The sequence below is a fragment of the Aythya fuligula genome, chromosome 4, assembly GCF_009819795.1.
Source record: "Aythya fuligula isolate bAytFul2 chromosome 4, bAytFul2.pri, whole genome shotgun sequence".
NCBI lineage: Eukaryota > Metazoa > Chordata > Aves > Anseriformes > Anatidae > Aythya > Aythya fuligula.
In genome coordinates this window covers 57,845,863-57,862,235 of record NC_045562.1, presented here as the reverse complement: position 1 = coordinate 57,862,235, position 16,373 = coordinate 57,845,863, and the positions used below count along the sequence as shown (strand labels likewise).

The 16,373-nt window shown below is 37.6% G+C and overlaps 1 protein-coding gene across 3 annotated transcripts in view; it reads right to left on the bottom strand.

The window, feature by feature from the left end:
• The window catches only part of SEL1L3 (SEL1L family member 3), a 37,426-nt gene that overhangs the window by 15,588 nt on the left and 5,465 nt on the right, over positions 1 to 16,373 (bottom strand). For 2 of the 3 annotated variants that reach the window (XM_032186012.1, XM_032186014.1), the window contains exons 3-14: positions 15,204 to 15,330; positions 12,162 to 12,283; positions 10,784 to 10,899; positions 8,463 to 8,518; positions 7,446 to 7,578; positions 6,645 to 6,777; positions 5,751 to 5,897; positions 5,162 to 5,367; positions 3,254 to 3,433; positions 2,080 to 2,199; positions 1,309 to 1,449; positions 142 to 204 (exon numbers count right to left, since the gene is read on the bottom strand). In XM_032186012.1, the coding sequence (XP_032041903.1) occupies positions 142 to 204; positions 1,309 to 1,449; positions 2,080 to 2,199; positions 3,254 to 3,433; positions 5,162 to 5,367; positions 5,751 to 5,897; positions 6,645 to 6,777; positions 7,446 to 7,578; positions 8,463 to 8,518; positions 10,784 to 10,899; positions 12,162 to 12,283; positions 15,204 to 15,330 (1,544 nt within the window). The remainder of the gene's footprint in view (positions 1 to 141; positions 205 to 1,308; positions 1,450 to 2,079; positions 2,200 to 3,253; positions 3,434 to 5,161; positions 5,368 to 5,750; positions 5,898 to 6,644; positions 6,778 to 7,445; positions 7,579 to 8,462; positions 8,519 to 10,783; positions 10,900 to 12,161; positions 12,284 to 15,203; positions 15,331 to 16,373) is intronic. The other variant, XM_032186013.1, reaches the window with a different exon arrangement.

The window sequence follows — 16,373 nt, the reverse complement described above, 5'->3', positions numbered from 1 at the left end:
AGTCTTTCGACATTCATGGTGAAAGCAACTGGAAAACCAACTATTTTTTACACAGAATTATTATACGTATTTCATATAAAGCAGAGATCATTAGTATTAGCACCTCTCATAGTAGTTTTGTGACAAAATATAGTATTTTACCTTGGCTGCTGCTTTCTTCATCAATTCTAATGCAAGCTTTGTGTTCTTCTTCACACCTTGGCCCTAGGAAATGGATATATGAAATAATCATTGTTTACAAATGCAGAATACAGGCTAATGAAAATTCACATCATTTAAAATGCATTTTAACATTGATACTGTTATTTACTAGATGCCATTCAGCTTCAAAAAGCTACAATTTAAAACGCAGCTTTGTGCCCATCCTTCATTCACAGCTTTACAAAACCTTAATGATCCAGTCTAGGAAAAATTATTTCACCATATGATCCACGTGATTTTTATGGGTAAATAATATCACACACATTTAATTTTAAGCGGCCAAGGAAAAATTAATAGTATCATGGATTGTTCACAATTTGGTAATGTATAAGAGCTCTCAGCTTGCCTGAAAAAGGATGTCAGAGTGCCTCCAGAGGAAATACACAGATGTTATGCTGATGATGTCCATATAAATAAATTCCAGACACAGGTCAAATAGACTACGGATGCTCAAAATTAACACAAACAAAACTTAAGCAAACATTTTGCAGAGAACAGCCTTCCAATGTCAAAGGAATGAGATGAACATCTAGCAGATCTGTACTAGTATCTCTAGTTTTTCATATTGTAGACTGTCTTATGGACAACACAGTTTAGCTGATACCGCTTATTTGACTCAGCTGGGGTTGGACCTGAGTTTAGCACCTATTGTCTATTGCTTCTAGTTGGGAAAAAATAACTTCATCGGGGACAATTAACACCTGCTCAAACAAAATCCCGACTTAGAGATCTAATAAAGGGCATTCTAAGACATTATAAGAAAGGATCAAACTTTCACCTACAACTCTACATCCAGGCCTTTCCCTGCTACTTGTTCAGATATTTTGAGCTAACAAGCTGCTAGGAATAATTAGGGTCTAGAATTTAGGTGGTGTTTTGATCCTGAATCTGGTCTAGGAACAAACTGACTAAACTCATTTTCACTTGTTCTTTTTAATAGTTTTTTGACATAGCTGGTAAAAATCAACACCAGCTCTATTGAATGGTTTTCAGAGTAAATCCAAAATCACCCACGTACACTCTCACAACGCATCACTGTGGATAATTCAGAAACATGGATGTTTCTAAGGAATGATTTTTGAAGTGAACACATGAAACATGACTTACCTTAAACAACACAATGGCATAATCGTATATTAACACTGGATCTTCTGTTTCTGTTGCACCCTTTGCATACCATTCTATTGCTGCTTCAGGATTTTTTGCCACTCCTTGCTGGCCCCAAAACAGCATCTGAGCCAATCGTTGCTAAAAGAAAACAAGGTAAACACCAACATCATAAATATTAGTACTGAGATTGGAATTTCCAGTGGAACCAACTTTTTCAGGCTTAGATGGACTTTAAACATGTGAAGAAACTAGTTATGTGTCCTTAATAGTTTGGAAGCAACTAGAATCAGGAATATTCATGGGATTTCCCAACGACGGAATGTACTGATAACAAACCTCCTTTTATAGCTTTAAAACCTCCTTTTAATGGCTTTTATAGACCATGAAAGTCTGGCTTGATGTAAGTGCCGAGGTATGTGATAAAGGCAGTGGTAAATGCATGCAAATGATCCAGTACTACAACACTGCTGCTGATCTGACTGCATCACGTCAAATACAAATCCAGGGAAAATGATCAGACAAGGAGTTTGCTAAGTCTCAGTAACTCTTGCCTTTTACCTTCCTTTGTTGTTATAGCTGTTTACATGGTCACTAGACATTACCTGACAAAAACAAGGGATATAGTTCAAGCTTATAAATAACAAGTAATTCCAGGTTTATAGAGAAAAAGTCTGCTTCACTCTTCTCTGCATCTTTCACAGGTAGTCTACAAATGCACATACATACGTGTGTATAAAATCAAGAAGGAAGAAAAGTATTACTTTATACCTGTGCAGCTGCATTTCCTCTCGTTGCTTCATGCTTTAACCACATAAAGACATCACCATTTTCTTTTGTTTGAGCTTTTAGCAGTTCATCATCCATCAGCCTTATAGTCTCAACAAATGCCTGAAGAGTAGGTGAACAGAATAAAAAATATTACAAAGGATTTCATACACCTGCCCTCCAATGAAAAAGGTGCCTGTTTCCTATTTCTCCTTAAAAATTCAGTGGTCAATTCTGAGTTTTAAAATTCTCACCACCTCTTTGCTGGCCAGAATGTTAAGGGACACCCTTACATCAGTTACAGTACAAAATCGTAAGTTCACTCTACTTTGGAAGAGTCTGGAGAAATATCAACAGCAGAAGAAAGTCTCAGTTTTAAAAGCACAAAGTGATTTTGTTGACTGAATTTAAAACAAAAGGAATATAATTTTCTTTTTCTTTTTTGTTTTCTTTTTTATTTTTTTAAGGCTTTTTAGTTTGTACAGAAATCTCTCCCAAAACAAAACAAAACAAAAAAATGGCTGGCAGACAGCTTAATGAAGACATGCCCTGCAATGCAGTGTTTGTACCTAGGTGATTCTCTGCTTGTTCTTCAGCAAAGTCTATTGTTTATATAATAACCAGTAATCATTCTTTCAGAATTCTAGTACTGGCCTACCTTGAATAGTCTTTACAGATAAAGCTGTGCTATCTGCTGCTCAGCACCTAGTTCTGAGGTCATTTTGCCATAACTTTATCTCTTCCCATAGGTATTTAACAGCCAAATCTTTTACATTTGATTATAGAAAAGGTAGAAGTACTGAGAGGATAATTCATATTTCGCTTGAACTTCCTGATGGTTGGCTGCTGAAACAGCAGACCAGATGTTTAATAATGATGGCCAGTAATATTAATGATTAAAGATCTGAGTGAGGTATTAATGCCCAGGAGCAAGACTTACACTTTACTGAAAGATATACATGTGGACAATTCTGGGGATTTTCGATTAATTTTGATGTGTTTTCCCCCTTCCTATGAAATGAAGTAATGATACATGTAATTTGGGGGATTTTATAACAATCAGATGTGTTAATAATTGTAAATGAAGACTAAAATATTCTGTTCACATAATTAATATTAACATATGAAAAGTAATTTGCAATGAAAATAAATCCAGATACACTTAGAATTCTTTTACCTGTTCCCCTTTTATAGTGTGCTGATCCAAGGATGTCTTTATTGCAATATTACTGTAATAAGCATACGACAGCTCCAAATCAATTGGATAGTTATTAATGCCTTGGTAATGTTTATAGCCAAGATTCATCACAGCAAGTCTTTCGTTCCCCTGAGCACCAACCAAACTATACAGCAGTCCCTGGCAAAAATCAACAAAAAAACCACGCATGAATTCACTGCATATCTCATACATTTAGCATCTTTGCGATTTACAGGGAACAGAGAGTTCATAATGGTAGCTGATATACTAGCTATATAATGTAAACACAGTAACAGAATCAAGCATGATTCCAAAGTAGCTGAAATTTCCCTTATATGCAAAGAAAGCTTTGAAAGAGAAGTTAGATTCTCTAATTCCTTTTAAAATATCGCCTTTACACTGCAACTGCTAAGTGTGTGGTGATTTTTAATGCCACTTTAATATAGCGTTAATTATATGCTGATACTTTTTATACTCGTCAGTGACTTATTTCTATTGTTACTGACATCAACTAGAGTTTTAGCACTGAATTCAGTGAAAACCGATGAAGGCTAACAAACAGCATGTAAAAACTTTACCCTAAGGATCTGACAGAACGAGGAGGTTGGGACTTGCAGCTTACAAGATTTTAGCACAAAGCTCCCTCGAGCTACACATTATTTGGTGCTAGAAGTGGTCTAGGTACTGCACATTTGCCAACGTTATTTTCAACAGCACTACAATTTTTCTCCTGCGCTGCAATAAAAACAGCAGTGCCCCATCTGCACTGGGTATTAAATTATTTCCTACGCTATATGAAGCAGATCCAATAAAGCAACTTGTTAGCCTCCATAATTAGTAATAGGTACACTTTATAATTAGGGTATTAAAAAACGGTTCCTGTCTCAGGTTTCTTGGGTTTGTGAAACACAAGTCAACTTGGTCTCTCAGGATTTCTTTTGATTAGTGTCCAGTAACTACATTAGGCAGATCTGTTATTCTTTACAAGCATTTTACCTTACACTATTATATCATCGTTAAATATCTTTTGGCATTTTCAGTACAGCCCTCTTCCAGTGACAGATACACTTTTCATTTGACCTTGCAATGGACTCCAGAAACATTTCAGTTACTTGTAACCTGCCCAAGAAGTATGGAGTTCACAGTGCGGTTGCTCAGCTGAAGCACAGTCATTTTTTTTCCCCCAAAATATTAAGGTATTTCCCTACTCTACCCAATTTTAGACACCTACAAGTAACCTAGATGGTTTCAGAAGCTGCCACTTTTTTTTTTTTTTTTTTTTTTTTAACTACTGAATGTAAATTCTTAAAACCAAAGATTTAACTACTAAGACTTTGGATTGCAGTTACCAGGTCTCCACCACAGAAACATTAACTATCTAAACCTTTCTACTGTGGTTACCTTTAATAATTTGATCATATACTCAGTGCCACATTTTTGTACAGAGTACCATGGGACTTCTTTTCTGACTCTGCTATGCAACCTTTTCACTTCAGGAGATTTGCCTGAAGATAGATTTTTTTCATACCCATCTACAAAGGATGACTTGAGTGTTACTCCCTCATCCTATGTCCTCAGCAACTGGGAAAAGAAGCACGTTCTATGCCATTCACCTTACCACCACTTTCAGGTCTTATTAAATCATTCATTTCCCTGCTATAAGGACTTCATTAAGACTTCACTTCCATTGGGTTATTTAGGAGTAACTGTATTAGAGAATGATTTCAGGTGCAGCCTGAAAAGGGATCTGGAGGCCATCTCACTTTTTTTTTTTTTTTTTTTTTTTTTTTTTTTTAATTTCTACTGATCCTAAATCTATCCCAGTTTTAACTTGCCCTTAAAGGTAATCAATTGCACAGACATAATGAAAAGTATTAAATATACTACCTTTGTACGATCCACAGGCACGCCAAGCCCTGTTTCAAATATAACTGCAAGGAAATAGGAAGCCTTATGGTATCCACAGCAACTGGAATCCACCAACAAAGGGACAGAGGAGCCCATCTTGCTTAGGCCATCAGCACTGGATAAATCTTTTGCAACCTTCTCAAATATCCTCTGGCCAACTTCTAGAACTGCATCACTTTCATCTTCTAACACAAAAACACAACATAGGACAAAGTTAAAATCAGGAGTTAAAATCAGGAATGGATTTCCCTTCTTTGATTTAATACAACAGAGTCAGATTCTGCTGTTTCTCATGCTGAAAGGTATTTTCAATACAGACAACAAGAATTCCTAGGTATTGTTGAATAGGAAAGGTGAATAAAAATCCCATATCAAAGTAACTAACCACTGAAAACATCTCTCTACTTCCATCTACATAATAAGCCATCCTTTGCAGTACAATACAGAAACCTTTACAAAGTTAGACGATGCGAAAACAAAAATCCATGAAACATGAACTGAAGTCAAAGCATACCGACTTAAATGACATATATTGTGGAGTTATTTCAGAGCAATAACATATGATTACCATCTGGAGCACTGAAATCCATCTCTTGCAACATTTTGAACAAGGTGTGGTACTTTTCCCTGAGTTCTTTTCCCCACATGAAGGCATCACATCTGGACTTTTCTCCGTATTTGCGAAGCTGCTCTAAGTAATAGTTTTCAGAGTAACCTTGAGAAAACAACATATTTAAGTAAGACATGAAAGCTGACTTGGCTGTTCTGTAAACAAGCCTCCAGTAGAACAAAGATGCTTCAAGGGTACATTAAAAATTCATGGGCAAGATGGACACTTCTATAGCACAAAGCAGTATTGAAAACTGATACAGCTAGCATAAGCTGCTTAAAAATACATAAGATTTATTCTATTCTCTTCCACAATATTGCCACAATGCACGCAATCAAATTCTAATTGGAAACACAAGTTCCTGTTCAGCACACATTTAGACTATGATACTCTTCTTTGATTAAAGTGCTTTGGTATAAGCCTGTCAATTGCTTTATATTAGCTGACTGTGGAAGAGACACTGTCACAAAAACGCACACATTTTGGGGAAAGGGCTTAAAATACCAAGATGACTTTAGAGTAATTTGGTAATGAAACCAAAGACAGGTAATTGAACAGCTTCCATTTAAACTTGGAAACGTTTCTTTGTCCCTTTGTGTACCTGTCTTATTCAAGAAGAAAAATGACAAACATGATTTAAGTTTGGACTCTACTGCACAAAAGCTTCTGCAGGAACAAAACCAGTTTTAGCTACCAGTAACAAGGCTAAACTCTTAAAATTGCCCTTTTCTTTTTATTCGTATGACCAAATTTAAATTTACTTTTGATGATCGTTAGCCACAATGTGGTAAAAGGAAAGAAAACAGGTTTCCAAAGATGACATCTTTAAATTAATTTCTCATGGATACTTACAATTTCTTTGTGCTAGCTGGCCTTGCCTTACAATATGTTTGTACTCATAAACTACTTCTTGAATGTCCATACATCTCTCATAGTAATGTTCAATTTGTTCCACTGTTTCTTTGTCATAAAGACGGTTAGAAATCTAGAAAAAGGCAAATGATGAATAAATGTCATCTACAGCATCTGTTGTTTGTTGCCTATACCTTAGAAGTGTTCTAGGAAATAATAACAAAAGGAAAGATTGTTTACTACTATCAGCTTATCTGGCACATCATGTTAATGTGCCAAGAAACCTGATGCTGGTCACAAAAGACTACGGCTTCAAACAGTCAGCATAACCCAACAGATGAACTTTAAAAAAAAAAATAATAAAATCGATGAAGACTGTGTGCTTACCACCAGCTTTAACAAAATCATAAATTAATCAAATGCGTTCAATATTGTATCGCTGAAAACTCTGGAAAACTGAGCAATACTTCAAGTAAGTCTTTATTTAAATACAGATTTGGTGACATTGCTTTATATACTTGGTTCTAAAAGTCTTATCTTTTAATATTTGAAGAGGTAACTAACATTCCTAGACTAGAACACGAACAGATTGTTGTATATTGGTTATATATTTCCAAGTTCTCTTATGCGTCATAGCAAGTTAATCATTTAGTAAGAGCTTCAGTTCAAAAAAAAAAAAAAAAAAAAGTCCTGTGTTTGTGTGCCTAGAATGCTCTTACGATCCCAAATAAATTTCCCTTTGTAAAGTACTGCTGGCTGGCTGCTAATATTTAAACATTCCCAGGTAATGCTGCTGTTTACCTGTTCTGTGTCCAAGACATTGAGCCGATAGTATTTCACGGGTCCAAAGAATGCTTCGATACCATTGACGTATCCACTGCCTCCAACAACAAAATATCCAGCAGTGTCATCATAGTAGAAGTCTTCCCTGAAACTTGAAAACATGAAAGAGAAATAAGCTGGCTATCAAGAGGTATTATGAAAGAAAGAAAGAAAGAAAAAAATAAACTTAGAATTTCAGTAACCAACAGCCATAAATTTATTGCCAGTATCTTTTTCTTTTTCCATCTAAAGAAATTTACTCTAAAAATCCACGCTGTTATTTACTGTGAGGATTTCTGGAATAGATTTAACAAACAACTTGTCTATAAAAACCGTAAAGCAGCAGAATGTTTTATTTTGCTGATCTGTAGGACTCTTCTGGAGTTTTATGCGTCATTAAATAACCTCAAAGATTTCAATTCCATCCCTCCCCTGCACTTCTCTAAAACTGGCCTATCAAAATTTAAGTTATTTGTCTCCAAGAGTTACTGTCTTTGAATTTACAGTCTCTGGTTTGTAAACCACAACAGAGGAAGTTCAACTACGAAGCCTTCAATGCAATTGATTTTTATGCAGTTTCCATACTAAAAATCCTGCTATCTGCCTAAGCAAAGCGGATACACTGGTGAAATCCTAGCTGCTTCATGCAATAGCAAAACTTCCTTTGACTTCACTAAGGCCAAGACTTTATTTGAAAGCTGATCCCAATACCACTGATCTTCCCAATCAGTTTTTAGTGGGAGGCTCTGTGATTCTGGGATCAGACTCCAGGACCAGACCATGCAGCACGAGTTCATGGCATTAACCAAATTATACAGATCAGATCATTCTCAGTGTCAGCACAGTAACACATGCTAATTTTGAGAGTACAGACAGTAAAAAACACAAATTTTCAAAATCTGGAATCTCAGTTACAGACTTGTGTTGTCATCCTACCATTTTCCATACCTGAACGTACACACACACACTCTCAGCAAAACAGAAAATGTTGCTTACATAAAAGACTGATGATGTTGTCTTCTCAAATTCTTCCCAACACTGCTTACTTCTATCTAAAAGAACACAAAGTATTAGTTGTAGTAGACTAAATATTACACAATATTAAGCCACTTTAACTCGTAGTTCACAAGATTACAGCTGCAGCATGTTGGATCTCCTCTGTGCTACAGAGGATGGTGTCACGTAGCTGATTTATGTCAGGGAAGCGTAGTGGAAACATGGACAGTTGTCTGTGCTGGCCGATCATGAGAAACAAAAATAGCAGAGATGTTGCCCATGACAGCTATTTCATTCCTGTGTTCAGTTATAAGACATTTATACTTTGCTGAAGCTTTTACTCTTCCAAACTGTTAAAGTTTGTTTGCCTTTTATGTAATGAAGAGAAATCTGATCATCTCAAGTAGCTGTAGCCTACAGGTAAAGAATGGTCAAAAAGTTAACATAACAGGCCATGATTTAAAAAAAAGTCTGGGTTCAACTCCCACAGGAGACTTTCAGTGCCAGAATTTCTAGGATGACTGAAAAAAGGATGACAAGATGAGGTTTTCGTAGACATTGCTATTTTAAAATAAGTTGTCTAAGGACTCACAAAACAACCTTGCAAAATTTTATCAAGTGCCTAGCTATCCTTATGGATTCATCCACATCTTTCAATGCTCTTAAAATCCCACCTAATTTCTCAATGCTTCAATCTCCCAGCATTCCCTAATTTTTATTTTTATATATATTTTTATATTTATTTATTTATAAGATCACATTGGTCTAAGCATATCTCATCAATGGAAGTGAAATAAGTAATTGAATAAGGAGATTCTTGTGCACGTTTGCAGGATCGTAGCACTTAAAAAATTGCTACAGGAATACCTGTCAATAAGATGTAACTGAACCACGGTTTTATCTGTCCCAAGACTGGCTCTAAGTACTGAAATGTTTTTAAGTTTGGTTCTACTTCCTCTGCCTGCCACAAGAGTGCTCATTAAACTCTTTGCAGCTCTCTTATTTTGTCCAGAAGCGGAAATTAATTAACCACAGGTTTTATCTCATGCCTGAATATACTCACTCTGCTCCCTCATGCAAGAATGCTTTTCCTTAATCTAATTGTACAGGCAATCCTCAAGTTCCCAACAAGGCAAGACTAATATAACCTTTTATCAATATTGACAGTAACTTCTGCATTTGTGCCTCCAAAATTCATACGCTCTTCCACTTCCCATGAGTTTAAATTAGTAACTACAAATTAAACAAGCAGAAGACAGTTCGGAGCACACAAACCCCTTCCTTCACTTCTCCTCTTAACAATATATTTAAAAGCATGTTAATACACATCTCTACCTCATTTTCTTGCAAGCCCATCAGTCACCTCACCATTTACATACTTAAAAAGGTGGGGTACAAAAGGAATAGCAGTAGTTTAGACTGGACATAGCTCTCCCTGCACAGCATTGTTTCAGCTTTATCAGTCACTTACCTCATAACTTAAATCTGCCTCAGCTTTTCTGGCAATTTATTAGTAATTATTTTTACAATTGAGAATTTAATCTATTCAACCATTTTCAAGGAGAAAGAAGCTGAGAAAAACAGACTGATAAGGTTTTTGATTATTTTCACACCCTAATATCTTAATAGCGGGAAGTACAGACAAGGACTTGGGAGTGGAGACTGAATGGTTTTCAGAGCTGCTTTTGGAAGGTTCTTATGAAAAACAATTGTGATTTGTCAAAATGTAAATTATGTATTTTATCTACTACAGAGGGATACTGCAATATTTTTTGTGTTTTTTAATGGCAGTCAATCCTATGCTGCTCTGTTAAATATACAAAATTTGGAAACTACACATGCTTTCTTTTAGCTATGCTGACAATAACGTCTAGACAAGAGGCATGCTACTGTACAAAGAAGCCAGACACTTAAATTTTCATATCAGAATAATAAAAATGCATAAGTCTCCGAGTCCAAAGGCCCTGGGGGCTATTCACACCATGTAACTTATCTAGATAAAGTATCTAACCCAGGAGTTCTGGTTCCCCATACAGTCAATAAAGTTGCCAGACAGCAACCTTGCACCAGGATACCCACTGAATACACAGTAATTCTAGGCACTTATCTTAAGCATCTAAGATGATTTCCTGAAGTCAGATAGTCTGTACATCTGTGGCCAATTTCTAGGGTAAGATTTTTCATTCTTTTGCTATGTGAGCATGTGCAGATTACAATATTCCTCCCAGACTTACCTGAGAGGTTTGTTAAGGGATCTGTCAGAGGCATAAACAAATTAGACAAATCTCAGTCTTGATCTGGTAATTCAGTAGCACACGTACCTGTCCACCCTTAAAAGAGAGATCCAGTCGAAACCACTGCTTCAGAGGCAGGCTGAAGCTAGTTTTCACTGCAAGGTCATCTCCTCTAATGAGGTGCATCTGTATATGCACGCAACCTGACAACGCAACAAAGGAGGAAAAAGACAATAAACACCATAGAAATATTAATAATGGATTTTCTCATGTATTATTCACAGTGATTCTGTCCACCAGCAGACATCTGTCATTAACAGACATCTGGGGACTCACCATGCAGCACATCAACTCTAACAGAATCACAGGGAAATGTGTTCTATATCTCAGTTATGCATCTCGGTTGCTAATTCACAGGCTGTCACGTGAAACTGTTGAATCAAAACCAGCTTATCGAAGGGATAAAGACATTAAACCTATTTGTTGATCTCAAAAAACTAGACGTGATCACAGCAAGCAGGGTAACAGGGCACATGAGCATCTTACTCAGTGCTCATATGTTAGCACGCGAAAGCATGATGACAAAGTACAGCAAGACACTAAGCCCTATTAGTTGGACCTGCAGAAGCTGGGCTCACAGCCTGAACCTGTAAAAACAGAACAGGCTATTCTGATATCCTAGTCTAACACTGAAAAAAGCAGGTCCCAGAACCTCTCCAAGCAAGTCTCAGACCAAGTTAGTCACTCCCAGGGGAGCTGTTGTTTTTGTTTGTTCTTCTAAGAAACACATCTAGTTTATAAGGGAAATACAATGGATAATGGAGAACACACCACGGTGTTATGCCAACTGTTCTAATGGTTAATTATCTAGATTGGTAACAAGATACAGAAAATAGAAACTGCAAAAATAGTAGAGAGGAAGAGATTAGCAGTGAAACTTGCAAAGAAGGGAAAAAATACATCTTATGAGAAAGCCAGGTGTGTACTTCTAGAACTCTGCAATCTTTTTCCCCTCTGAGCTTGCCAGCCAGTCCCCATCTGCTGAATTTTGTTCGGTTTCAGAGACTGAAGAGCCTTCTTCTGGCAGGAATGTTCTTTGACTGAAAGTATTGCTAGACTAAGTGTTACCTCAACCTTTATTTTCGGATTGGGGAAATAGACTATGCTCTTGAACATCACAACACATGCATGAACTTGAATTATTTGAACTTCTGAGGCTATTCAAAATTTTTAAGAAATCTCATGTAGTAGGCATATAAGAATTGGGAGCAATATTACAATAACACTTCAATTTCAACACTTCAGTTTTCAAACACGACTCTTCAGACATTATAGTCAAAGAGTATTTCATGAGATCAGTTTCACAAAATAGGTCTTATAATATATTTATAACTGTTGTTCCTAGGCACAAATCTATAAAGGTTTTATTAGACCCCTTCTGAAGGCCATTAATAAAATCCCTTACCTTCCTCACTTAGAAATACAGCAGGAGTACCATACATTTCTTTTGGATCAATAAAATACAGGATACCACACAAGTCCTTTTCACAGTGATGCAGTAAATACAGCCAGATTGAAACGGTGAACCTGCATGAGCAAAAATAAACAAAAAAATCCACTCCTGATGAGAAATCTCCCTGCGTAATTTGAAAAATATGCATTTCACTTCAGTTTAGCCAACTGTATTCACACATGTAATCTTCAGAATAGAACCCATCCTGTGCACTAAAAACCCTCAGAGCAACTCTACGTAAGATTGTTGCATCTATGATCTCCTTATAACCGAGCACTTCTGTGGTACTGACATGAGAGGAGAGTTAAGGGAGTGTTATCTGAATCAATTCCAGAACGGTGAATCAGAGCTACTGCCAGATCCCACATCAATAGGGAACTGAAAAAGCAGCTGAGACAACTTGGAGCCACCCTCCTGCTTGCAGACTACAGTACAAAATCCCCAAATGCTCATTCTTGTGATCTCGATTGTAGAAGCCAGTAAAAACTAAGCTCTGTCTACTAAGCTATACTAACCAACAGCTGTGAAAATATGCTTGGGAGGAGCAGGTGAAAATGAAGTGAACGTCTGGGTAGTACAAATAGGCATGAATACTTGTCACAGAGCTGAATCAAAGGACAAATAAAGGTGGAGCATGATCAAACTATGGAGCAGTGCAAAATAAAATAAATAAAAAAAGGAAGACCCAACAATGTTATCTACTGAGCAATTTCTGAACAGAGCTGGAATGGTTTCACTGGCTCTGATGGCATTACAAAGCAGATTTGCTAAGGCACTAAAAGCAGAATTTGTACCACTGGATCTGATTTTAAGGAGTCTGTGCCAGACTAAAACTGCCTCTGTGCTACTGACAGGAACTTGGCCACTTATTTCCGTAACAGCAAAGTCAGCTCAATGCAGAGTACCTTTGGCAATAATAGCTTCAATGTACAGCCCAGCAAAGCATTACAATGCTTTCTGACAAAGTTCTCAATGACTTCTGGAAGGAGGTATTGTAATTGAGACACAATGCAAATATTTGTTGGGTCAGCTTGCCTTGCATCCCTTGAGCAAAGTTTCTAGGCACACAGTACCTTCTACCTTAACCAAGGTAGGTCTGAAAGTGTAACAGCTGCTCTCATGTTAAAACAAAACAAAACAAAACACAGATAAAATTGACCCTAACATAGACTACACCTTAAATAGCTAGTAACATAATATCCTCCACAGCTGGCACACGGGTGAGGTAGAAGGGTTTGCCAGCCATGCCTGCCCATAAATATCTCATTATGTGCTCTACAGGCAGATGCTGTACTCCCAGCAATACCGCCTGGGCTTGAACATTGCTCTTTCCCTCTTTCATCTCTGGCAATACAGCAAACTTAAATGCTGGACCCTCCATTTACTCCTGGACTGCCAGTCTGAGTACATAACCTATCTGGCCAGATTTCCTGGGATGCAGGTGGGGGCAATGCTGACTCATTTCACCTCCGCCATTGCCGCAGTGCCACGCAGGACGAGCAGTCCCCCACGGTCCCAGCCTGTCCCTGCTGCAGGCTGTGCACTGGCAGCTGCCTCAAAGGACTGTTGCCTACCTCCAGTCCTCTTTCTTCACACTGAAGCTCAACAACCCTGTTAAACAATAAAGGCAAATCTATTCTGGAAAGCTGCTTTAATTAACTAAATCCTTGACTGAAATCGAATGAGTAACTTCAGTTTGATCCATCTGCTCCTGTTTGCCTCTTGGAGCAGGGGGAACCACCACTCACATACAAGCAGCTGAAGGAAAAATCTCTTCCACTTCTTAACAGAGCTACCCAAGGCTGTCACACAACCACAGCACACAGGCAATGCTTTCTGTTAACACTGGAGAGATAATCTCCAGTCAATAAATATTTGGAACTGTATGGAGCCACTAAGAAGCTGCATGAATTCACGCTGTTTTCTCAACCAGAGCTTCAGTACCAGAAGCAGAGTGCAGCTGCACTGTTGAGCAAAGGGCAGCAGGCTATGTAAACCAGGCTGTCACCCATCCTAAAGAGGCCAGGAGCTAAAAATTGCTCTGTCCTAATGACTTCAGACTTACAGGATGATGGCTAATAATTGCGTGGAACCTGGACTTGTCGACAAGTCTTCAGCACTCCCTGATTACAGGCCTAACACAAAGCTGCAGGCAAATTCAAGTTCCTGCAACCATTTCCCATTTCTGTGATATGGGAAATGTTACCCCAGTTGCTGGGGTAACAGCATCTGGTGGAAGGGAGATTATGGATGTACACGCGTGCACGTGCATGCCAGCGCAAACACTTTTTTGCCTGAAGTTGCAAAATATGACTGAAGAGTTGTGACAGTTTGGGGAAGAGGAAGAAGAGCAGAGAAGGATGATCCTACCAGTGCGATTTCTCTGTAACTGCATGGTGTGCAGAGCTAAGTGGTTTTACCCCATCCGACTAGGACAGTTTAGGCAGGGATGGTGGAAATAAACAGTGTTAAGCTCAAACTGGATGATTCATCAAGGCAGGGGACTCTAATCACTAAGGGCTTGTCTTCTGCAAAATAACTAGTGTGAATTTATATGGAAAAAAGCTGTTTTCACTGCCTGCCCTTGCAAGAAACCACTGCAATTAGCCTGCAAATGGTGTTTGAAATGCACATCTTTTTGTAATGCAGAAAACCTCAGGCTAGGTAGTCATGAGGCAGCTGTCTGATCATGACAGCAGTATCAGCTAACCTACCCTCCCCTTACTGTACATAACCAGCTCAGTTTCACCTACCACTGGTATCTCTTACAGTACGTCTCAGCACAGGGCTGTGTAAGTATGTCTCTAAGGTTCAGGTTAATTCCCTCCAAAAATAAAAGAACAGAAGGAATCACTAACTAGTTTCCTTTTGAGCTTTTTCTCAAAATAGCAGGCATCATTCCTTTACTTTGTGAATACAGCCCAAGAATTTCAGTACATCCTACAGCCTTCGATGACCAATTGTGGCCCACTCCAGTTACTTGCCTATACTTACATCGGATAGTCGATATGATGTTGCCTGACTGTTTCAAGTTCTCTGTTTTCAAATTGTTCAAATCTCTTCACAATCCCCGTCTTCTCCCCACTGGAAGCATATATGAAGTTGAGAATCTGAACGCCATCTGCAAAATACAGTCTTTCTTAATCTGCCAGAAAACAACCATTGATAACTGAGCAATTATTTAGCTCGCACTTGTATAGTCAAATATTTGAGTTATACAACAGATTAAAAATTAACACAGACCTTCAAGAAGTCTTTAAGCACAAGTTAATTCACCGTTCTTAAATGCATTACAGTCTTGAAATGACTAATCCACAGAAAAGTGAAACAGAGTCTATTCCCGGCAGCTGTTAGAAGCAGGGAAGACAGGTATTTACATCTAAATACTTAACTTTGAAGCACAAGTTAGCTTAAGCGAAAGTTAGCAAGGAGAAAATTTATGTCACTCATCTAAATCTCATTCTATCTTTGGTTATGTCTATGTGAGATTACTCCACAGCTCTTGGGCTTGCTCTCCATTTTCAGGTCTCCACATTTTACTGTTCTTAACTGATATACGTAATCCTACAATAAATCTAACTGATAATGCTGCCCCGATAAGAAACTGGGAAAAGATGTTCAAAGCTTATTCAAGGCATATCAAGAGGTTTCCTAAAAATCAAGCAATTTGTTACAAGCTTCTTTAAAAAATGAATGAAATGTTATTTCCTCCTTTTTCTTGTTATTCTAAGTGTTCTTACCTATAAAGCAATTAGATAAACCGTAAAAGGTTTCACGCTGTTGTCAGAGTTCACATGCTTGGTCTCTAACAAGTATTTTAGAAAGCCCCTGAAGGCACCAACTCCCTTGCTTCCCTGTTCTTTTCAGTGTATTTACATGCCAACGTGGCAAAACCAAACGATACAAATACTTTTACAAGATTTTCTAGGATAGAACCCTTTAGAAGTGAGTAACCTTTCTGGTTAACAAAATAACAACAAAAATTTAAAATTGTAAAGCTAGAGACAAGTGGACAGGAAAAAAATAATCAAGAAAACTCCAAGAAAATTCAGAAAGCAGAGTTGTGGGTTTCAGAATTTATAAAATAGGCAGGACAAAATAAAGACTTTGTATTTAGATCCATAAATACTAAAACTACAAACATAGCCCCAAATAAAGTACTTC